The sequence below is a fragment of the Labrus bergylta genome, chromosome 6 (assembly GCF_963930695.1).
Source record: "Labrus bergylta chromosome 6, fLabBer1.1, whole genome shotgun sequence".
NCBI lineage: Eukaryota > Metazoa > Chordata > Actinopteri > Labriformes > Labridae > Labrus > Labrus bergylta.
This window is the reverse complement of record NC_089200.1, coordinates 5580984-5603377: the sequence shown is the minus strand read 5'-3', so window position 1 is coordinate 5603377 and position 22394 is coordinate 5580984. Positions and strand designations below refer to the sequence as shown.

Sequence of the window (22394 nt, the reverse complement as noted above, 5' to 3'; positions counted from 1 at the left end):
GGCATCAATCAAACAATTTCTTAGTTTAAGGGAATAAAAACTAGAATTCTTTTTTATCACGTTTAATTCTGTTTAAAGCTGAATTAAGTAGATCTGAATAATTAAACCCTTTAAGTATGCGACATACCCGGTATATGTAATTTAAAATCTTTAATAAGGCTGCCTCAAAATCCCTAAACACTTAAATTATTAATATATCCATCAACAATATTTAGCCTAATAAATCTTAATGTTTAATCTTAAAGTGAAGACGTTCAATTTATTGAAATAACCTTGTTTTTATGTTTTGAGTGTCAAGTTTATGCTGCTTTAATTTGCTGAATATGAAAAATGCAACTCTTATTTAATCGAGGTATAAACATATAATTTACTAGATTAACATTTGATGATAAGGAGTTTTTTTACGCTTCAGTTAGACATCGCGCATGCGTAAAGTCAACTCCACCCGTACCCCATTTATTTAAATAACGTTTTTATGTATTGATTGCCAAGTTTTTGCTTATTTAATTGACCGAATTTAAAGAAAATGCAACGCTTATTATTTTTCTACAATTCACTTATTTTTTTCATTTTTATTCAGTAGATTAACATTTGATTAGAACTTTTTACACTTCATGATTGCGCATGCGTAAAGTCAACTCCACCCGTACACGATTCAACCGTTGTCATGACAACTGGCACTCGCAGGAAAAAGTGAGAACTTAAAATCTGACTTAAGACAGCTAAAGTTTTATCCTTTGAGTTACTTAGCTATCTGTTTGTGTAGCAGTGACTCTATTGCTTTTTGTACTTCTGAAGTTGATTCATGTGAGTTATTTAAAGAGGCTTGAAATGCTGTCGACCTGTGAAGGTGTATCGGTCGCAGAAGGTAAGGAGCCGGCGGGGTCAGCGAGACAAAGCAGCGGGCACAGGGGCGACCAAAGCCGGGAGGAGAGACTACAGGGACCCGGGGTTCAGGAGTGGCTCGACGGATCCAGATATGAGGGAGAATTTGTGAATGGATTGAAACACGGCAAAGGGAGGTACACCTGGGTAAATGGAGAGGTAAGGAAGAAGAACAGAAGTCAAATATGTTGTAATAGTCTTTTTAATTTTGTGGGGTAAGCTTGATTGTTGCTAAAATAAACAAAGATAGTGAAGCTGTTATTACAGTTTTGTGTGAATGGCAGTAACATCCATGAAAACAAACTTTTACCAGTCACTATTTGATATCCCTGACTTGTCTGTTGTCTGCTGCTTTGTGTAGTTCTACGAGGGCTTTTTCTACAAAGACTACAAGCATGGCGATGGACTGTACCGCTGGCCCACAGGGCACAAGTTCACTGGCAAGTTTTACCTGAACAGGAAAGAAGGATACGGACGACAAATGTTTCCTGATGGAGCCACCTTTCAGGTAAAGAAAGATGTTTCACAGGCATTTAGATGGATTACTTGCTGTTATTATTCATAAACAACGGGCGGCAGTAACTCAGTCTGTATGGACTTGGGTTGGGAACCGGAGGGTCGCTGGTTCAAGTCCCAATGCAGACCAAATATGGAAGTTGGTCTGGTATCTGGAGATGTGCCAGATCACTTCTTGAGCACTGCAGAGGTGTCCTTGAGCAAGGCACCAAAATCAGCTCAGGAGCGTCACTCTGACTTCTCTCCATTAGTGCATGTCCATAGGATCCTGTTTGTGCATGTGTGTATATTTCAGTCTCTGTGTGTGTTGCATGACTTACAGAGTGTAAAAACTGAAATTTCCCCTTGTTGGGATCAATAAAAAGTAAATCTTAATCTTAACAGTAAATAACATCTCTCCCCCTCCTCTCAGGGTTTGTACCATGCAGACCAAAAGTTTGGTCCAGGTGTGCTTAGTGATCCAGACGGTTGTGAGGATGTGGGTCTGTGGATCGGGGAGCGACTTTTTAAGTTGTGTAATCCCGTCGAAGATGGTTTTAGCCTGAAGGTTCTTTCTGGATATGCCACCTTCCTGGACCAAGACTTCGACACAGATTCCCTCACTCAGGTAAATGCTGAGAACTGTCTTAATCACAAGTATGCAAGGCTTTTCCTTTGCCCCAAACAATCTCAATGAGATGCTGAATCTTTATATTTGTTGTATACCGTACTTCTAAATACTTTTCTCTCAACTAAATACTGTTAGTTTTTAAACTCATTTTTTAACACTTTTCAATAAAACATCTGTAAAAAAAAAATCAAAAAAAGATCCAAATCTTATAACTGACCTCTCTTCTCATTTCCAGCCTCCTAGTTATCCACAAACAGAAGCAAAGACAGACTGTAAGGTAAGTTAAATTATACCATAATCAACAACTGTAACAACTTGTGACATAACTAGAAACCGTCCGATCATGAATACTCCGTCCTCCCCAGGTCGAAAATGAAAAAGATCGTCTGCCAGAGGAGATTTTTATCCTTCCCCCAGAAATTGAGATTTACTCAACAGATGGCGACCACTTGCCGTTGCCCCCTGGCAGAAGAAGAGAGTTGGATCAACACTTTTACGGCGAACTGTGGGAACCCGAGGCCTACCCACACCAAGGCTATAAGCGAGACCCTCTCTCCACTCTGCCCTTACAGACTCGCATGCAGGTTCACATACACAAACACAGGTCAGACATCCATTTCAAAACGTTTTAAGGGAGTAGTTTCACCAAAACACATTGTTATTCACTCCAGTATTGACCAAAAGGAAAAAGACACAAAGACTGCAAGGAAGCTGATATAATATGTCTTCAAAAAAGAATGTAATTGTGTGTGTGTGTGTGTGTGTGTGTGTCTCTCTTAGACTGCAGGCCAAAAATGTGGACTGGGATGTGGCAGCTGTTCTCTCTTTGAACAGAGAAAGTTTTGGTCCTAAAGGGCATCTGGAAGCGAGCTCAAAGTCGTTGATCCAGCAGGCCTCCAGAGGGGATCTACAAGCTGTGCTGCAGATCCTCCAGACAGGATTGGTGCATCCTGATGTAGCAGACTCACAGGGGCACACCGCACTGATCGCTGCCACAGTGAGATGCCTTTACATTGTTTTGTTTTTTTACAGTAGTTTATCGATACAGTTATACTTGTGTTTTTTTTGTGTGACTCTTATACAATTTAAACCTGTTGATAAATGTAATTAAAACAGCGATCAACTGAAGAAATCAGAAAACTATTTTTTGATTAGCTTTACGATTTTCTCCTTTTTCTTTCTTGTGCTTGTCAGGTTAACTGCCATAATAATGTGATCCACCTGTTGCTGGATATGGGTGCTGATATTGACAAGATGAATTGTGAAGGCATGTCAGCCCTGGCTGTGTGCCATGTCCTCTACTATCCTTTCCAGTCTCTGCATACCCCCTTTGCTAAACCCCCTAAAGCAACACAAGTAAGACTCTACTCAATGTAGTTTTTATTTGTTTCAATCACCCTTATCAATAGTTCTCATGGATAGAACATAAAACTACATTTATTGTCATGTGTCTTTAGTCTGTCAGGTCTTTTTCTCCATGTGGGAGCAGTCCTAAAATCAGCCAAGTGGACTTCACTACAAATACAGTCGGGATTAACAACAGACCTCTGACCACTGGCACAACCCTGAACAATGAAACCAACCAGAGTCTCCTCTCTGAACGGTAGGAATTAAGTTGATATCACATTTAAACATAATGATCATTAGTGCTGAAACTAACTTTTATATACCTCATCATTGGTGATACTACAGCATGTTTTAATGATGAATCTTTAAGTCAACTAGCTGCAAAGTCACAACCAACATTTCCATTTGCTCCAACATTCAAAAACCCAAAATATCTTTCTTTACTAATATAGAAGGAATCCATACATTAAGGAAGCATGAACCTGAAATGTTTCACATTTTGGTGTGAAAATGACTTGAATGATTTATTGATTATCAAAAAAATTGGTGAAGAATTTTCTTTCAATGGACTAATTGATAAATGAACTTCAGCTTCTTTCTGCGTAACCTCTTCGCTAACTTTTTCCTCTGTTTTGGATTGAGACTGAATCAGATCACTGGAAATTATCTTGAAAATATTGTATTTGAAGGCAGTTTTCTCCTCAGAATAGAGTTGTAATTGTCTCACCAGCTGATGTAAACTGATGTATCAATTTGAGCTTTTTGTTTGTGTTCCTACATCACAGCCTTAACATATCCAACGACCCCGAGCTCATGCCTGAGTTGAATGAGCCTGCGACCCCTGCAGACACTAAAGATCTTAATAAAGAAGAGAGCAACGGAAAAGAAGAGGAAGAGCAAAGAGGGAATCAGAGCAGATGTGATCTGAGAAGAGGAATTTACAAAAGCGAGTTCAGAGGGATTGAAACAGAAGGTGTTGAGGACGTTGAGGAACATTTGGAGCAGAGAGTGAGAAACATTCATGAAGACGATGTAAAGGAGATAGAAGAGAGAGGAAGTGAGGGCACGCAAAGCAGCAAACAATGGAAGCAATGTCAAGTTGAGGCAGCTGGAAGAGTTCAGGTATAAAGCTCAGAGATTCCCATATTATTAAATTTGATAAGACGGTACTTTTTAAAACTCATTTGAACTCTCTTTGTGCAGCTCTACAAAAACGAAGAACTGACCTCTGACTCTACCTGCTCAGTCAGCACCCAGGTTAGGGGTGAACTGATGGAGCACTCAACAGAGCCACTGAGTCCTATCGGGATCCCTCAGCACTCTGAGACACAGGATATTGTCTGCAAAAGCGCGACAAGGAAAATTCAGTCAGTTCTGTTTCCCACTCTGTTATCTGTACAGTTTGATCTTTTCAAAATGACATGATTTTGTTATTTACATCTGATGTGCTATGTGTCTGTCTGAGCAGGAACCGAGTTCGTTTGAACACCCTGAAGCTCTTATTGGAACGGGGAGCTGACCCCAATGCGTGCAGGGTTCCCATGCCTGTCCTCTTTTTAGCCATTATGGCGTCTGACACTGAGGCCGTCAGGAGACTGCTGCTATGTGGAGCTAGCACAGACGTTCCCCTCCCAGATGAGGCAGAATACTTTTCTTTTCTTATTCTGTACTTTTCTTATCATCTTCATCAAGCCTCTTTTTGAAATAATTGTGTGTTTAAGTTTCATATTTGTTGTGGAAGAGATACATATTTTTCAGCCAGTGGGATTGAATGACATCTTAAAACAAACCAAAAATAAAAACCCTGAATCCTTCATTTCCATTAATTGTAAATGCCCTCTTAAATTCTCATCTTTTCTTTATAGAGGAAAGGCCTTTATCCACTGCATGTAGCTGTAACGCTGCCAGGTCCAGCAGGTCCCAAGATCACAGAGTTGCTCCTCCATGCGGTTGCTGACCCAGACGCACAAGCAGCTGACAAAGATGAGATCTATGGACCAGATAAGGTTTGTGTGTGTTTGTATTTGAAGATTTTATAAGTCTTGAGTCACAGCTGTGTTGGTAGCTGAAACTTCTAAAAGAAGAGTTTCAGTCACACAGACTTTTTTTTTTCAATGAAGGATGGCAAACCACTGAGCACCAACGAGAACCTTCTAAAAGCTGGAGGCAGAACGGCCCTGCATGTGGCCTGCCAGAGAGAAAGTGACCACAGGGTCAGTACATACTGTAGATGCACATGCAATACAAACACCATCACTGATGTCAGAATCAGTGGTTTACATAAATGACTTTTTTTTTAATGCAGAATGCCAGTAGAATAGTCGCCCTCCTGCTCGCCCATGGAGCCAGCACAGACCTCCTCTGGAGTGGACACTCACCTCTCTCTTTGGCTATAGTATCTGGAAATTACCTGGTAACACACACACACATGCACACACACACACACACACACATACATCCAAACCTCACTTTGTCCTTAACCTTTTTCCTTTCCCCCACTCAGGTAGTGGAGGAGCTGTTGAAAGGTGGAGCAAATCCCAACCTACTTCTCGGCCGCAGGGTGGGCAGCGCCCTCTGTGCGCTCCTCAACTTTAACTACCACTTAGGTGGCAACAGAGCCAAGCTGGTACACACACAAGCACACATACACAGACAGAAAGCCTTGTAAAAGATGCAACTGTTGCTAGTTAAATATTTATTCTAAAGGCCTAATGTATATATTTATATTTTATATTTAAAGATTAGCATACGTTTGGAGCTCTTAGTTTTGTCGAGGCAACTTGTTCATTGAGAATGTGGAACACCTGGATCAAAAGTCATATTTAAAGTCATTCTAAAACTTGACTTTATATTTCAAGACATCAACATTAGTGTTCAAAATAAAAGAATAAAAATGCAGGATGCATCTGTACTTGTATCTCTGGAGAAAGAAAAAATCTCTTGCTTTGAGTCGGTTAAAAAAAAGCAAGAATCATGTGTGTGTGTGTGTGTGTGTGTGTGTCTTTCTTTGATATAGTTGGATATATTATTTAAGGGGGGCGCTGACATCTTGATGCAAGTGAAGGTGGGCAGAGTTGTGGGAAACGCAGTGGACTATGCACACTACTCCTTCAACCAGGTAACACACCACTTTTAAAAACACTCACTTCCCAGTAAAAAAACAGCTGCATTGGGTTTAATGGAGAAGCCTTGCAATAAATGTGTGTGTTGTTAAAATGATTAAGATTGAATTTTTTAGCTCTTTTTGGAGCCATAGGGAATGAACACATACAAAACTTTTGGCTACTTTTTAAAATATTATTTCTATGCTGCACATTTCGATCTTAATAGATGGCTGTATGTTTCATTTCATAATCTAGGACTTGCGTATTGCCCACACTCCATTCCACGCTTTGAACATGCGGGAGAGGGAAACATTCAAAGCACGGCGCCAGCTGCTGAGCATGATGGGAGATCTGCATAGACAAAGTGCTTGCCAGAGGCAGCGTGAGATTTCAGAGCGAGAACAAACGCTCAAGTTGAAAAGTCAGTACAACGTTTGTGTTTTCTGAAGGTTATACCTGTTTGGTTTCATAAAGTGTGTGACTGTACAGGTGTGTGTGTGTGTGTGTGTGTGTGTGTGTGTGTGTGTGTACGGTATTAAAGTAACAGGCAGGTTTCTGCACACAGGGGCAAGTGTTATTTCCACAAATGGGACCACTCGCAACTGTGAAAATCTATCACCCATAAAGGAAAAACACAGGTACATTCACACATACACTCTCATTCATGTAAGACACCATGTCATTTCAACTTTAAACTCACAATCAAAGTGTTGAAAAATATGTAATTCAGAAGAACTGAAAATCTGAGATGAGGAAATCTGAAAAGCAAATCTTCCAGGTGACTGTCTCCAACTAAACGTGTGTTTCATAGGAATCCAGAATATAAGTTCTGCTATCACTGCGGCCGCTCTGTGTCCGTGAAGCTGACCGCCTGCAGCCTCTGCCACAAGGTCTTCTACTGCTCCAGGAACTGCAAAGTGAAAGCATGGGACGAACGACACAAGAAGGAGTGTAACCGAGAGTCAGGTGGGAATCAGGGCAGCTCAGTAACAACCCAGCAAACCAAAACAACACCAGCCACCAAACCGTACCCCGGGAGCACCAAAGCTCAGAGCAGAAATATCAAATAAATAAGCCTTTAATACAAATGTGCAACTTGGTCATAGTGTTTTGAATCGCTGATATCTATTAGATTAAGTCAAATATTGGACAAAAGTTGAAGTACAATATCCAGAGCATTTAAATACTTTGTCTGTCTGTCTGTCTCTCTCAATCCAGCATCTGCTGATGGCATTCAGAGGAGTGTTGTGTTTAAATCACAAGGAGGCCCCAGGCCCTTGACTGCTGTCTTGAAACCAAAAGCAGTCCCCAGGCCGCTGGTTGTGGAGTTGAAATCCCAAAGACATCCTGAGCTGTTAATCAAGGCTGAGGTCCAAAGCAACCTGAAGGAAAACTACAGCCACAACTGATGGACACTATAACTTTGCACTTTTCATAACAGCTTAAGTACAACTTTATCTACCTTATATACTAACACATCCTTTGTGATGCTCAGTACTAAAGTTATATATTTATATACCTGTATGATGACAGTATTATGTGCCACAATTCATTACTCTGTCAGTAGGTCTGCACTCTTCAATATACCTGTCATGTATATTCTGAAATGTGCTGTTGACAGAAATTTTGCAACAACAGAAATCTAAATCCAAACTGAATGTGTGGGGAGCAAACACATGATATTTGCACCTGACTTTTATTATACCTTAGCAATCTAACTTTTTTTTTTTTTTTTTTTTTTTTTTTTTACCACATCTTAAAGGTCTCTTTTAGAAATGTCTTTGTTGAATCTGGGAACAGCAGTCAGACAGAAAAAAAAGCCAGAAACAACTGACTTTATTTCCCCAAATACTCAGTTGTCATGTTTCAAGTTGATGATGACGACTTTGACAAAGATGTAGTTGAAAGCCCAAGAAAAGCTTGTAGTAAACCTTGAGTTTACCTTATAAAACTTCTGATCTAAATGTCATTAATGCATTTATAAGCTGGAGTTCAGCTGGAGATTGTTACGTTCAGGGGAAAAACAAGGAACTGGACCCACGTGCAGAATTAACTAAATATATTTAATAAACAAAAAGGCCAAAGGCAAAAACAAAAACTTACTTCAAAAGCCAAAAACTAGAAGTCAAAAAACACAGGAAAAATACTTGAAACACAGGTAAGCAGAGGTCTGGCATAGGACACGGGAAACAACATACAACACCGACAAACGACATACAACTGAACTGAAAATACAAACTACATAAGACCAAATCATGACAGAGATGACAGCATGATTGTTTAAATAGCAGTACACACACAATAAGGCTAGTTGTTAAGATTATGTTCATGTGAGTCAACTGATTCAGAGCGTAACTCAAAGTTTTCTGCACAGCTTATTTTTGTGGCTTTGAGTTTCTATTTTAATACCAAACAGTGTTACCTCGTCACAAGACATATCTCTTATTAAGCAGGATGACATAACACTTTCTAAACACTCACACTTTCTAATAAGCAAAAGTTGAACTTTACTGTCATGTCTAAACTATAATTACCTGACTTGATGCACCGCCCTGAGGAAACATAAACGCTTTCAAAGAAAACCAGTGCCAGTGTATTTTGGATTAGGCTACTTATGTGTTGTGCTCCTGATCATTAAATACAAGTTCAAACAGTTCTGCATCATGAAGGGAGGATATAATGTTGAAAGTTCATCAATATTGGATATATTTTTGCTCTTTCTGTCTCAAACTTATATTTAAAACAATCTATGTGAATAATTTCTGGGGGAATTGTAGTTGGCTAATAGGTTGTGAAGCAGAAGACTTTTGTTTACCTTTAGCTATTGAATAATAACAGATGAGTCAACAGAGGGAAGGGCAGCCACACCAGGAGCAGGCATGCGAACAGGCTTGACTCAACCTACTGTACAGTTGAAGCCTCAAAGAAATTCAACTCTTGCAGGTTAATAATAAAAGAAAAGAAGCTTAAATTGTTTTACCAACAATAAGAGGAGAAGAAGAAGTGAGTTTCTGTCGGGACTGGACGGTATGACTGCGGACAGAGAGGAGCAGGAGGATGAACTGCTCGCTCTCCACAGTATCTTTGACTCGGATGAATTCTTCCGGGATGAGACGAAGTTTGCCGGAGAAATCCGAGTGTCTGTCGAGCTGACAGCAGGCTTCACAGTGGTTCTTAAAGAAGCTATATAAACCCACTCGGGGAAAACATGTTACTACACCGGTAGTTTGGTTTGGTGGTGGAAGATGTAAGGTACTCATAGTCATATAGGTCCCATCCATTACACAAGTTTAAGGCTTACAACAATTAGTATGGCCTATTAACTTTAGCTGTAGCCTAATTTAAGTAGACCTATCAAAAGTAAGAGTTGGACTCCCCTCTGACTCATCCATTATTTAATTGAAAATGAGTTTGTAAGTTGTGAGCAGGAGTCTAAAGCAACATTTCATTGTTTAGCCAGATGTAGTTTTAACTTATTTAATGACTGTGAGTGTACTTTATTCTTAAAACAGAGAAGAAGAAGAAGAAAGAAAAAAACATCTTTCAGAATGTGCTGTTTTTACGTGAAATAATGACTCCTTTACTTCTAGCACAAATACAATTATTGTGAGATCAGATCTCTCTCTTGGTATTATTCTATTATTGTATTTTTTCTCCCTTTATGTAACTGATGTACATATGTTTGATTTTTAACTTCTTGTTATTTTTAATAATTATATTCCTGATTCCTGTTTTCTTGAGTTGTTGTAACAAAAAAATGTCCCCCATGGGGGATCAATAAAGTTTATCGTTATCTTTATCTTTATCTTCATTTCAAGGAAAAGGTGTATTAGGGCCTGGATGGATTTTTGAGAACTCAAAGATAGATCATGCACAATAACTACTTGACTAACTATGACTGTCAAACACGTGTAATTGATTAAAAATAGGGCTTTAATATTTCACTCTGTGTATAATGAAGAGTTCATTGTCCACATCTGGTTGTCCAAATCAGATTGTCTTCGTATAATTCCCTTTAAATGTGTAACATTATCTGGTTTGTTTACTCCTCAGGTGAAACACTGAGACAGTATGAGATATCATTCCTTCCTCCTCTGTGCCTGACCTTTGAACTCCCTGAGGACTACCCGTCCTCCTCCCCTCCCTCTTTCTCCCTCACCTGCAGCTGGCTGACACACACACAGGTAATGCCAAGTCACTATCTGTTAAATTTACTAACATGGTGTACAAAGACAGAGCCAGTTTCTGAGGTTCATTTATTATATTGTTTCTTCTTCCACAGCTTTGTGCATTGACTGATCAGCTCAATGATCTCTATCAGGCCACTGGGGGCACTGTGGTGCTCTTCACCTGGATACAGTTTCTTAAAGAGGATGCACTCAAGTTCCTGGACGTCCACTCTCTGCTGGAGCTTCCATCACACGAGCAAAGCATCGCACAGGACCTCTCTGCAACATCCTCCAGAGCTGAGCGTCCAACAGGGAACTTTGCTGAAAGTCTAAATCCTTCAACATTAGACAAGAGCAGCAAAGATTGTCAGGTAGCTGAGGAATCAGGACAAAATAACTCAACATCACACCTCAGCAAAGTCAGGCAGACTGATCTAAGCTCAGACTCTAATGAGGAGCCTCTGATCCAAAACACTTTAACTGATTCTGATAAAGATTCCTCTGATGACAGGGAGGCTGACCAGACATCTGAAAACTCAGAATTTAAGTCGGTCTCAGAGCATCTTCCATTTGCTCAGTCTGATCAAAGTAACCAGGAAGACATCTTCACTGGAGGCGATTCTTCAGCCTCATCATTTCCCTCTTCTAGCTCTCCACACCCACTGGATCAAACTGGACAAACCCCCTCTGGTCTCTCCCTGACTCCATCACAAGCCCTCCTGTCCCAGCTCTTGATCTACAACGCCACCCAGAAACAGAAAGAGTTTTCCACCACCGTCTTTGACTGTGATATCTGTTTCGTTGGCTGGCTCGGTTCAGAGTGTGTTCAGCTGCTCGAGTGTGACCACATCTTCTGCCGGGGCTGTCTCAGCGAGTTCTGTAAGCTCCAGATAACTGAGGGGAACGTCGAGGGTGTCACCTGTCCTAATGCAGACTGTCCTGCAACCCCTACACCTGCACAGGTACCCACACACCTACACCTGCACAAGTTGCATTTACTTGAGCTGAAGGTGGTTTAAGCATTCTTAGTGTTGTGATATTCAACCATAACAATTAATCTTATTTTCCAAGTTATATTTGCACATATTATTTTACTATGTAAAGTCACTTAGCTGTTTGAATTAAAATAAATACTTGAATATTATCCTCTAAAATGTAATGGAAGAAGTACACCAGAACGTCCCTGAAGTTTTGCTTTATAAAAAAAGACTTGATCAGTGAACTCTGCTGGGGAAATGGTGATTGTATCTCTATTTATGTCTTTTCAGAAACACAGTTTTCTGTCACTCATCCTGCTGCAGTTACACAGATACCAATATCTCTGCTCTAAATGAATATCTCCTGCTATAACAACAAAACACACACTTATATTTGTAGCCAAAATAAACCACTTGAAATGAAGTTAAATTCATTAAAACTCTCTTTTGATATGTTTTTAATACTTTCACATGTTGGTAGGTGAAGAGTTTGGTCGGGGACGAGCTGTTCAGCCGTTATGATCGTCTCCTGCTACAGAAGACTCTGGACTCCATGTCTGGTTTGTTCCCCTCATGTTTCATTAAACTGAGCATGTATGGAAGGCTGTTACTGAAATGAATCCCTCTAGTGGAAGCTGTTTTATGAGCAGCTTGTACGTAAATATAATTCAAAACAACACAGCAACATACAGACAGTTATACAATGTAAACATAACAATACTCATAAAATGTCTGGGGTATATGGGCTGTTTCAAAATGGGTTTATTTTGTTTGATTGTTTTATCAGTTATCCTGAAGCTAACTGTGAAAACAATACTAATAAAGACATTAAGGAAACTGATCAGAAGAACATTTCATTTCAAAAAAGTGTTCCCTCATCTCCGTCCTCCTCTTAGATGTGGTGTACTGTCCTCGGCGTACCTGCGCTGCAGCCGTCATTCTGGAGAAGTCCAGCAGGGCGGCGATGTGCTCTGTTTGCAGCTTTGCCTTCTGTGTCGCCTGCAGAAAGACCTATCATGGAACAGACTACTGCGGGCCCAAGAAGAACACACAGAAACAGATTAAAGAACCACAGCAGCTTAAATCACGCCTGCCACAGACACAAGGTACAGAAGCATACCTGTGTGTGACTGTAGAACACCTGTTTGTATTTTGCCTTTCAATCATAAATCCTTTAAACTTACCTGTCAATAAGGTAATTTGTTTTGTTGTAAATTACAGAAAAGACATAACAACATGGTTGTGGCTGAATAAAGTCTGAATCAGAGAATGAATATTCACTAAAAAATGTGACAGGATGAGTCAGTAACCCCCGACATAACCTTCCGACAGACTCTTGAAAAGGCGATTTTTAATCTCAACGACTTTCTTTCCTTGTGAACACCCTGATAGAACTGTATAACAGGCCCATTGTGACAACCTTTCATTTACCTTTAATGACAGTCCAATTCCTGGTTTGAATGTTCAGATTGTGTAAACACGTGTGTTTCTTAGGCTCTGATATTTGGGTAACCGTGTGTGTGTGTGTGTGTGTGTGTGTGTGTGTGTGTGTGTGTGTGTGTGTGCTTGTCTGTGTCTCAGAAGGGATCCAGGCTTTAAGGGAAGACTATGCCACTGGCAGTAAGCGGAGGAAGCGGCTCCTGGAGAGCAGGTACGGCCGCAGTGGTTTGCTCTACACTTTGGAGGAGCGTCTGAGTGAGGACTGGATCACTTTCAACAGCAAACACTGTCCACACTGCTTCTGCAGGATAGAGGTATGTATACATCTTTATTTAAATGTAAAGACTTTTTAAGACAGCTGCCTTTGCTTAAACGTATGTTGTTGTGTTTGTGTTGCAGAAAAACGGTGGTTGTAACTTGATGCTTTGCACAAAGTGCAGACAGAGGTTCTGCTGGGCCTGCCTCACCAGACTGCAGACAGCTAGTGCACTACATACACATCAATGCCAGTCACCACTGTTTGAAGTCATGGACCCATATGACTAAATATTGTCCTTCTGCTACTTTTTCAACAGCCACAAACAGATTTTTTTTTTTTTTTTTTTAATTTCACAAATTATTCTATTTTGAAATCTGTTTGACTTTGAAGTGAGACTTTAACAGAATAAAAGCCTTACATTTATTGGGGAAAGGATTAAATTACATGAATGGATGCATGTCTGCTCCTGTAGAAAACTGCTCAGTCTCTCTTTTTCTTTGTTGCACAAAACCAAGCTTCCTCCCCAGCATTGGTTACAGGTCTTTGTTGGGTTGTTCATATTAATGACCAAGCTATCTTAAATGTGTTTTTTTTTTAATAGTTGGTTAATTCCTCTTTTCATAAAAACATTAAAGACCCAAATTTTGGATAGTTTTCGACCAATCAGATTTATTTACTGATAAATTGTGCAGTTTGGATCTCAGTCGTTAAAAAAAAAAACACAAGTCTGAAGCGAGAAACTGAACAAAACAAACATGTTCAGAAAGCGCTTCACAGACTTTTTGATACAAGTTTTTTTCCAGGCACACATTCGCGACCCATTGAAAAGGGCTCCACGACCCACTACTGGGTCCCGACCCACCAGTTGAGAACCACTGTACTAAACAATTAAGCAATCAGTTGTTAAAGCAGCTGAGTGGCTGGTTTTAATCTGTCAGTAATATATTTGTGTAAAACATGTCTTAAGAAATGATTTTACTAATAACTTGCTCTCAGATGTTTGGACTGAACCATCAAGTGGCTTTGTGGGTTTAAAGCTCTTCTATTCATCTTTTTGTACATATTTTACAATATGTTGTACTATGTGTTGTTATTTTTTAAGTTACCTCACAGGAAGAGCATACGGCTGTACTGCTACTCTTCTTCTATTTTTATAATAAAAACATTTTTTATTTAGTTTTTTACACTTTTAATGTTAAGAAAAACAGCGAGGTAAACAGAAATAAAGCAGACAGACGACTAGCTTTTTAAAACTCCAGACAGCAGCGGGGGCCCAGCAAAGGGGGTGCCAAGAGGTGGAATCAATGACATTACAAACAGGCCACAGCACCCTGCTGGTGCTGTTTGCTGCCGAAGTTGAGAACCCCCTTGGCAGTGGAGGGGGGCCCCTCTCTGCTCTACAAAATACATTGTGTGTCTTGATTGCGGCAAAAGAAAAGAGAGACTCAGACCTAGTCAAACTAACTTTATTAGAAAATTCAACTAAATAACAAACATGCATGTTAAATTTGGCTCAAAGTGGGCCCCTTGAGACAACAGTGGGCCCCTTGAGACAACAGTGGGCCCCTTGAGACAACAGTGGGCCCGGGGCGGCCGCACCTTCTGCCCCCACACTCGCTCCGCTACTGTGTGTAAGCATACCTGGACAATAAATCTGATTCTGATTCTGATAATATCTTGACACTTTATTGGTTGTTTTTACAACAACAAAAAAGAAAAAGGTTAGTTTTACATGATAACCGTGAAAAGCACATGACAGTGTGTGTAGCTGTATTATCTCTAAAGGCTGGTGTTACAGCTGAGTCCTGAACATTGCATCACAAACAGATGAGTCAGCAGAGGGACGGGCAGCCACTCTTGAGTCACTCCAGGAGCAGAAAAACAAACACAACCGACCAGACTCTCATGTGACAAGTTACGGAAGTGTCAACAAACCTAAACTCTGGAAGGAATAAAATAACAAAGTCAACTTTAATCTCCGAGGAAGCATCTTAACGATCAGTACGAGGAGGAGGTGAAGTGAGTTTCTGTCGGGACTGGACGGTATGACTGCGGACAGAGAGGAGCAGGAGGACGAACTGCTCGCTCTCCACAGTATCTTTGATTCCGATGAATTCTTCCGGGATGAGACGAAGTTTTCCGGAGAAATCCGAGTGTCAGTCGAGTTGCCTTCGGACTTTACTGTGGTTTTAAAAGAAGGTAATTCAATTCAATTCAAAAAACTTTGAGAGGCCTTTATTATAAACTTAAAATACATTTTGGTTTCAAGTAAGACTACTTTAAGTAAAAATGTAAAATGACGGATTCCAGAAAAATGTGTTTTATAGGCTATTTAATTAAAGAATTTAAAAAAAAGAAAATTACATCATCAAATTTGCGATTGTTTTGGGTGGAATAATAACCTAATTGATTTAATCTCTCCCTTGTCTTGATTGTCATTAGGCCTATTAGATCATATGCAAGCTGTAATGAAGGGAAATGTGCAACTTTGAACAACTTTTTATGACTTTATTGCAGGCTGTTTTACTACATTACAAGTTGTCATATTTCATCACATATTTTGTTCATCCTGGCACATTTTTATACATAACTTTTTAAACATACAAGAATACATACAACATGAAATAAAATTAAAATTAAAATAAATCCAAAGAAAAGGTACGAAGAGAAAAAAGATAATTAAATTAAGATTTAGAAAGAAAAAATAATACTACTAATAATAAGAAAAATAAATAAATAATAAAATAAAAATAAAACCGTAAATAGAATGGGGGGGGGGGGTTGTTCCTTCACTACTCTCTTAATTTAATATAATTGAATTTACATACCTGTTATTATTCCATTAACTCCCTAACTTTTAACAACTTAAACATACCTTTGACATGATAAAGGGCTAAAGGGTAATTTTAAAAAAAAAGGGGGCGATGAATTATAAATTAGCCCATTAGATTATCACAAGTTGTTTAACGTAAAATCACTAGGTTTTCTATATCTTTTAAATATTTTTCGTGAGGATAAAGTTCAGGTGCTACATCGATAACTTCAGTGTACACACTTAAAAGTAGGAACTTGTCTTTAATAAGCTTATACACGTGTATTTTTGTTTTTCATTTTCCTCAGGTGAAACACTGAGACAGTATGAGATATCATACCTCCCTCCTCTGTGCCTGACCTTTGAGCTCCCTGAGGACTACCCATCGTCCTCCCCTCCCTCTTTCTCCCTCACCTGCAGCTGGCTGACACACACACAGGTAATGCCAAGTCACTATCTGTTAAATTTACTAACATGGTGTACAAAGACAGAGCCAGTTTCTGAGGTTCATTTATTATATTGTTTCTTCTTCCACAGCTTTGTGCATTGACTGATCAGCTCAATGATCTCTATCAGGCCACTGGGGGCGCTGTGGTGCTCTTCACCTGGATACAGTTTCTTAAAGAGGATGCACTCAAGTTCCTGGACGTCCACTCTCTGCTGGAGCTTCCATCACACGAGCAAAGCATCGCACAGGACCTCTCTGCAACATCCTCCAGAGCTGAGCGTCCAACAGGGAACTTTGCTGAAAGTCTAAATCCTTCAACATTAGACAAGAGCAGCAAAGATTGTCAGGTAGCTGAGGAATCAGGACAAAATAACTCAACATCACACCTCAGCAAAGTCAGCCAGACTGATCTAAGCTCAGACTCTAATGAGGAGCCTCTGATCCAAAACACTTTAACTGATTCTGATAAAGATTCCTCTGATGACAGGGAGGCTGACCAGACATCTGAAAACTCAGAATTTAAGGCGGTCTCAGATCATCTTCCATTTGCTCAGTCTGATCAAAGTAACCAGGAAGACATCTTCACTGGAGGCGATTCTTCAGCCTCATCATTTCCCTCTTCTAGCTCTCCACACCCACTGGATCAAACTGGACAAACCCCCTCTGGTCTCTCCCTGACTCCATCACAAGCCCTCCTGTCCCAGCTCTTGATCTACAACGCCACCCAGAAACAGAAAGAGTTTTCCACCACCGTCTTTGACTGTGATATCTGTTTCGTTGGCTGGCTCGGTTCAGAGTGTGTTCAGCTGCTCGAGTGTGACCACATCTTCTGCCGGGGCTGTCTCAGCGAGTTCTGTAAGCTCCAGATAACTGAGGGGAACGTCGAGGGTGTCACCTGTCCTAATGCAGACTGTCCTGCAACCCCTACACCTGCACAGGTACGGTCCTGAGCAGCCCGTCTGTTCTCTCCTCCAAACACACAGTCTTATCGTAGGCTTTATTTGTGAGGTCAAGCTGTAGTGGAACAGTCAGGCCCCAGTTTAACTTTTTAAGAACATTTATGAGACTCTTTACTCCTATACACATCCTGTATACACCTCACAGAGGGAATCTTAATCTGACGGGGTTTGAGGGAGCACATCATGATGTATAAAGAATGACATTGAATGGAGGATGAAGCGAAAGAGTCCAACTCTATAGTCACAGATTTTGCATTCATATCAGCACTAAGTGTAAAATGAGGTGGAGAAGTGTGCGACCAGTTGTGCGATAGAAAGATCATCAACCTGCTGTTTGCTTGCAGTGAAGTAAATTCATATTTCCTGTATGTTCACATATCAGCTCACGAGGGACATTTTTTACGTTTAAAATGTCCTAAAATGATGAAAAGATCAATGGTTAAAAAGAGATAAATACCGGTAAGTTAAAATAACACTTTAAAAAAGAGGTTGGAAGGTTTAAAGTCACATTTCTAAAATCTCTGAAAGGTAGAAGTGCATTAATGTAAGGGAGTGTTTGATGAAGTTGTTGATGCATTAGCAAGAAAGTAACTTTTTAATCTTTCAGTTACTTGAGCTGGATTTATATTTCAGCATCTTTCTGACATGTTGGCCTTTTCATCCATGACAACGATTCAGATTTCTTTACATATATTTTCTATACATTCTGTCATGTTGCTACTAAACTGTAAGAAGGGGATTAGACAATACAATATGTTTCTGTTCATTTTAATGGAAGAACTGTACCCCAAAAATTCACTTAAGTACAGTACGTTTTGCTTCAGCAACTATGAACTTGAACTGCGACCTCTGATGGTGTAATAGTGATTATACATTTCTAGATTTATGTCCCTTCTGACGTACAGTTTTTTTACGATCAGGGTTAGCAGATGAACTAAAACTCAACCATCTTCTTTGAGATGATGTCTTCGGTTATATTGTAAAAGTCATGACATCTTTCTTTATACTTTCACATGTTGGTAGGTGAAGAGTTTGGTCGGGGAGGAGCTGTTCAGTCGCTACGATCGTCTCCTGCTACAGAAGACTCTGGACTCCATGTCTGGTTTGTTCCCCTCATGTTTCATTAAACTGAGCATGTATTGAAAGCCTTTATTCATTCTAATAAACTGGACAAAACATCAGTTCTTCTTTGTAAGAAATTCAATTGATTTTGAACTGCTTAAATTCACATATTTTTATTATATAACACTCATTTCATTCTTGACAATTATGCTCAAGCCAACTAATAGATAACCTTTGTATCATCAATCATCTTAGATGTGGTGTACTGTCCTCGGCGTACCTGTGCTGCAGCCGTCATTCTGGATAAGTCCAGCAGGGCGGCGATGTGCTCAGTTTGCGGCTTTGCCTTCTGTGTCGCCTGCAAAAAGACCTATCATGGAACAAAGGACTGTCAGGAGCAGAGGATCATAAAGAAAGAGATAAGAGAAGAACACTCGCACCTTAAAGCAGCCCTGCCACAGACACAAGGTACACAAGGAAACCCCGTTGTGTGTCTGTGCATCACTTGTTGATATTTTGTGTTTCAAAAAAACTTTAACTTATCTTCAGAACTGGAAATTGTAAATCGGGGAATTTGATACTTTTACAAGTTACAGAAAGACATAACGACATGTTTGTGGGTGTCATTTCTAGAACAAGAAAAAGTCTGAAACAAAGAAGTAATTTGCACTTACAGGTGCCGGAGTCAGGGGAATATTAACCCCTGTACTTAACCGTGTTCATTTTTAAAGAACATTTAAAAAAAGGTATATATCTGTCAATGTCCATATGTCACAAAAACGTTTTGCTCAGATCAGAATCTTCTTTCTGTCTCTTACAAGTTAACCCTGGAGTCAGTGAGCCAATGGGCAGCATGTTACTGATGATGAGCAGGTCACAATCAGCTGGTATAATTATAATAGCATTAAGAGGTCAGAGGGAAACCTGCATGGACTTCTGGATATACTAACACAGCTGTCCAGAACAGGCCCACTGTAACAACCTTTAAATGCCGTCCTTTGCCTGGGTACAGCTTTCCAAAGCAGTGATATTTGTCTGTTTCTCAGAGGGGATCAAGGCCTTGTGGAACGACTATGAGAGTGGCAGTAAGGAGAGGAAGCGGCTCCTGGAGAGCAGGTACGGCCGCAGTGGTTTGCTTGACACTGTGGCTGAATATCTGAGTGAAGACTGGATCACTTTCAACAGCAAACACTGTCCACACTGCTTCTGCAGGATAGAGGTATGTATTCATCTTTATTTAAAATGTAAACTTCAGACTTTTTAAGACAGCTGCCTTTGCTTAAACGTATGTTGTTGTGTTTGTGTTGCAGAAAAACGGTGGTTGTAACATGATGATTTGCACAAAGTGCAGACAGAGGTTCTGCTGGGCCTGCCTCACCAGACTGCAGACAGGTTCATTCGAACATCCATGCGAGCCACAACCTTATGGATACTCATGACTAAATATAGACCTTCTGCTATGTTTTCCACCAGCCACAAACAGAATGGTGTTTGCAAAATGTGCACTTGTTATGCATGGTACAGTGCAGACAGAGGTTCTGCTGGGCCTGCCTCACCAGACCACCAACATGTGGTGCACGTTCATACTTCAGTCAGTTCTCTGCTACTTTTCTACCAGCCTCAAAGGGAATGGTTTCTTTAAAATGTGCAATGTGTAATGCTTATTTCAAACCTGTTAGACTTTGAATTGCGCTTTTATCAAACTCTCTACAACAGAGCAGGTTCTGATAAAGTATGTAATTAAAAAAAAGACAAAACACATCTCAACACTAAACACACAAAAAAAACCAAACCATTATTTTTCTACTGCCGGACAAATTAAGTATCATAGGCCCAATTAATTCCAAAATATATGTTAGTATCAGTGACTTCTAACGGGCCCATGTGTCAAAGTGTTAAGCTGTTGTGCAATAAGCACAGGGTGCTAAATAACAAGCTTGGTCACACTCTGCGGTTACTTTAAGATATCCTCTTTTTCTTTTTTTTCTAAATATTTATTTTTGGGCTTTTTGTGCCTTTAATTGTAGCGATGGGACAGTGGATAGAGTCAGAAATTAGGGAGAGAGAGAGTGGGGAATGACATGCGGGAAAGGAACCTGGGCCACCCGCTTGGAGGACTACAGCCTCCTGTACAGGCTGTACATGGGGCGCACGCTCTAACCACTGCACCACCAGCGCCCCATATCCTCTTTTTTTTGTGTGAAGAAATTCAGTTTTCTTTCATTTCAAACATCCTTTAATTTTTCCACTATATAAAAAACAAACAAGTGAAATATGTGTAATATGCATGTGTGCAGCTCTGGATGATGAATCATCTACAGTATAAGAGAATATTGCAAAGTGTGTTTTATTTTGTAAAGTCAGAGCTTTTATACCAAAACCTAGCAGTCGATTATGGTTCTTTTTGACTCAGCTACCTGATATTCATTTGATGAATTTGTTAATTCTTTGTTCCCTTAAATCAGTAAAAAGTGTAAAAATGTCCATCAGAAGTTCCCTGAGTCTGTGCTGCTGTCTTCAAACGGCTTGTTTTGTCAAGCAAACTTTCTGAAATACAAACATATTAACTCTATCTACAAGATATATTTTACATTATCTGCTGAGATGTATACGGATTCTGTTGAATTATTAAATAATAAAGCAATCATTTGTTAAAGCAGCAGAGTCACTGAACTGTCTGACATTTAGATGCATATGAAAACTTTTGTTAAAAATAAATCTTACTTACAGCGTGCTCTTCAGGAGTTTTATCTGTGCAATGTACCTTTACCATTGTATTGTTATAAAGAATGTTATTAGACCAAAGTGGGTTTTAAAACTATCTTAATATAAAATATGAATACATTGTGACGTATAAAAGGTTAAATAAACTTCACATGGGACTGTAATGAAAGTGGCTTTGTGGTTTTTACTTGACACTGTTTGTACATATTTAATATATTTTACAATTAACTTTTCAACTTTATTGTTTTCTTTATTTCTATTAAAGTTTTGTAACAGAAGAAGTACTGCTGTTTATGTTTGCTATAATTCTGTTTCTATGTTCTTTGTCCTCGCAAAAAAAACACAAATTGTTGTTGGTTGTAAAGCCTCATTGATGCCGATTGTTCGATGAAAATTAGAAAAATAAAGGAAAAGGGCAAACAGAAAAGAATATTTTAATGCACATAAGCACAATGATAATTCCACCATAGCAAAAAAGAAGAGGCGATGAAAGTTAAAATTATGTTAAAAAGAACATATCACATAATACAGCTCTAATCCTGTGTTTGTTAACTGTGGCTGTAATCAATATTTTTCTGATAACTGTCGAATGGCAAAACAAAGTTTGACAAATAGAGAGGGGGGATTTCTTAAAGTTGATCCTACAGAGAATTATTGATATAAGGCCATTGTTCTGACATCCCAATGGACCAAAAGCTGATTGTTTTGACAGCAGCTATATCCCCACACAAAATGAAACCCAAAATTGTAAAACATCTGTAGTCCAAAAAGAGGAATACAATTAGCCTATAAGGCGCCTCACTCTCTCTTTGAACACTTTTTCCAGCTCTGTCCATCATTTTGCTGATGTAGCTTTAGGTTGAGCAAGTTTAAACTAATTATGAACGGTCTCTTAATTTATCATATGTTTTAAAGTCTTTATATGTGATTCTTCACACTTAAATATAATATAAATCAAGTATCTCCTCTGAAAATAACTCCGTGAGTCATGACTGTCTACAATGGGTGTAACACCCGAGTCCCACTGTCTGTGATGTTTTCAGAGTTTTCAGAGTCCTATCTTCACTTTGTTTACATCGCCC

At 39.5% G+C, this 22394-nt stretch overlaps 3 protein-coding genes across 3 annotated transcripts; all 3 read left to right on the top strand.

Annotated features, from left to right (window-relative positions):
* Positions 1 to 733: 733 nt before the first annotated feature.
* Positions 734 to 9495, top strand: ankmy1 (ankyrin repeat and MYND domain containing 1). The gene is made up of 20 exons (XM_065955614.1): positions 734 to 1044; positions 1247 to 1393; positions 1814 to 2008; positions 2247 to 2288; positions 2377 to 2615; positions 2792 to 3008; positions 3206 to 3367; positions 3469 to 3614; positions 4144 to 4480; positions 4562 to 4725; positions 4827 to 4998; positions 5224 to 5364; positions 5479 to 5571; positions 5664 to 5771; positions 5862 to 5984; positions 6375 to 6476; positions 6718 to 6883; positions 7028 to 7100; positions 7274 to 7428; positions 7681 to 9495. Exons 1-20 carry the CDS (start codon positions 832 to 834, stop codon positions 7869 to 7871), a joined length of 3186 nt encoding a protein of 1061 aa, XP_065811686.1. The 5' UTR covers positions 734 to 831; the 3' UTR covers positions 7872 to 9495.
* A 160-nt stretch (positions 9496 to 9655) lies between these two features.
* Positions 9656 to 14911, top strand: LOC110002347 (E3 ubiquitin-protein ligase RNF14-like). The gene is made up of 6 exons (XM_029282176.2): positions 9656 to 10646; positions 10745 to 11593; positions 12090 to 12168; positions 12505 to 12714; positions 13190 to 13362; positions 13448 to 14911. The coding sequence occupies exons 1-6, from the start codon at positions 10482 to 10484 to the stop codon at positions 13592 to 13594; spliced, it is 1623 nt and encodes a 540-aa protein (XP_029138009.2). The 5' UTR covers positions 9656 to 10481; the 3' UTR covers positions 13595 to 14911.
* A 283-nt stretch (positions 14912 to 15194) lies between these two features.
* LOC110002351 (E3 ubiquitin-protein ligase RNF14-like) lies at positions 15195 to 21593 on the top strand. Its single transcript, XM_065955610.1, has 7 exons — positions 15195 to 15506; positions 16428 to 16558; positions 16657 to 17505; positions 18550 to 18628; positions 18844 to 19056; positions 19635 to 19807; positions 19899 to 21593. Exons 1-7 carry the CDS (start codon positions 15353 to 15355, stop codon positions 20025 to 20027), a joined length of 1728 nt encoding a protein of 575 aa, XP_065811682.1. The 5' UTR covers positions 15195 to 15352; the 3' UTR covers positions 20028 to 21593.
* The last annotated feature ends 801 nt before the right edge of the window (positions 21594 to 22394 follow it).

What these genes read in the sequence shown, in the direction of transcription:
- ankmy1 (XM_065955614.1), top strand. Translation starts at nt 832, where the DNA reads ATGCTGTCGACCTGTGAAGGTGTATCGGTCGCAGAAGGTAAGGAGCCG. An exon ending in ACACCTGGGTAAATGGAGAG is followed by an intron (nt 1,045 to 1,246) that starts GTAAGGAAGAAG and finishes TGCTTTGTGTAG; the next exon opens with TTCTACGAGGGCTTTTTCTA. An exon ending in TAGTATCTGGAAATTACCTG is followed by an intron (nt 5,772 to 5,861) that starts GTAACACACACA and finishes TCCCCCACTCAG; the next exon opens with GTAGTGGAGGAGCTGTTGAA.
- LOC110002351 (XM_065955610.1), top strand. Translation starts at nt 15,353, where the DNA reads ATGACTGCGGACAGAGAGGAGCAGGAGGACGAACTGCTCGCTCTCCAC. An exon ending in GCTGGCTGACACACACACAG is followed by an intron (nt 16,559 to 16,656) that starts GTAATGCCAAGT and finishes CTTCTTCCACAG; the next exon opens with CTTTGTGCATTGACTGATCA. An exon ending in CAACCCCTACACCTGCACAG is followed by an intron (nt 17,506 to 18,549) that starts GTACGGTCCTGA and finishes ACATGTTGGTAG; the next exon opens with GTGAAGAGTTTGGTCGGGGA.
- LOC110002347 (XM_029282176.2), top strand. Translation starts at nt 10,482, where the DNA reads ATGTGTAACATTATCTGGTTTGTTTACTCCTCAGGTGAAACACTGAGA. An exon ending in GCTGGCTGACACACACACAG is followed by an intron (nt 10,647 to 10,744) that starts GTAATGCCAAGT and finishes CTTCTTCCACAG; the next exon opens with CTTTGTGCATTGACTGATCA. An exon ending in ACTGCTTCTGCAGGATAGAG is followed by an intron (nt 13,363 to 13,447) that starts GTATGTATACAT and finishes TTTGTGTTGCAG; the next exon opens with AAAAACGGTGGTTGTAACTT.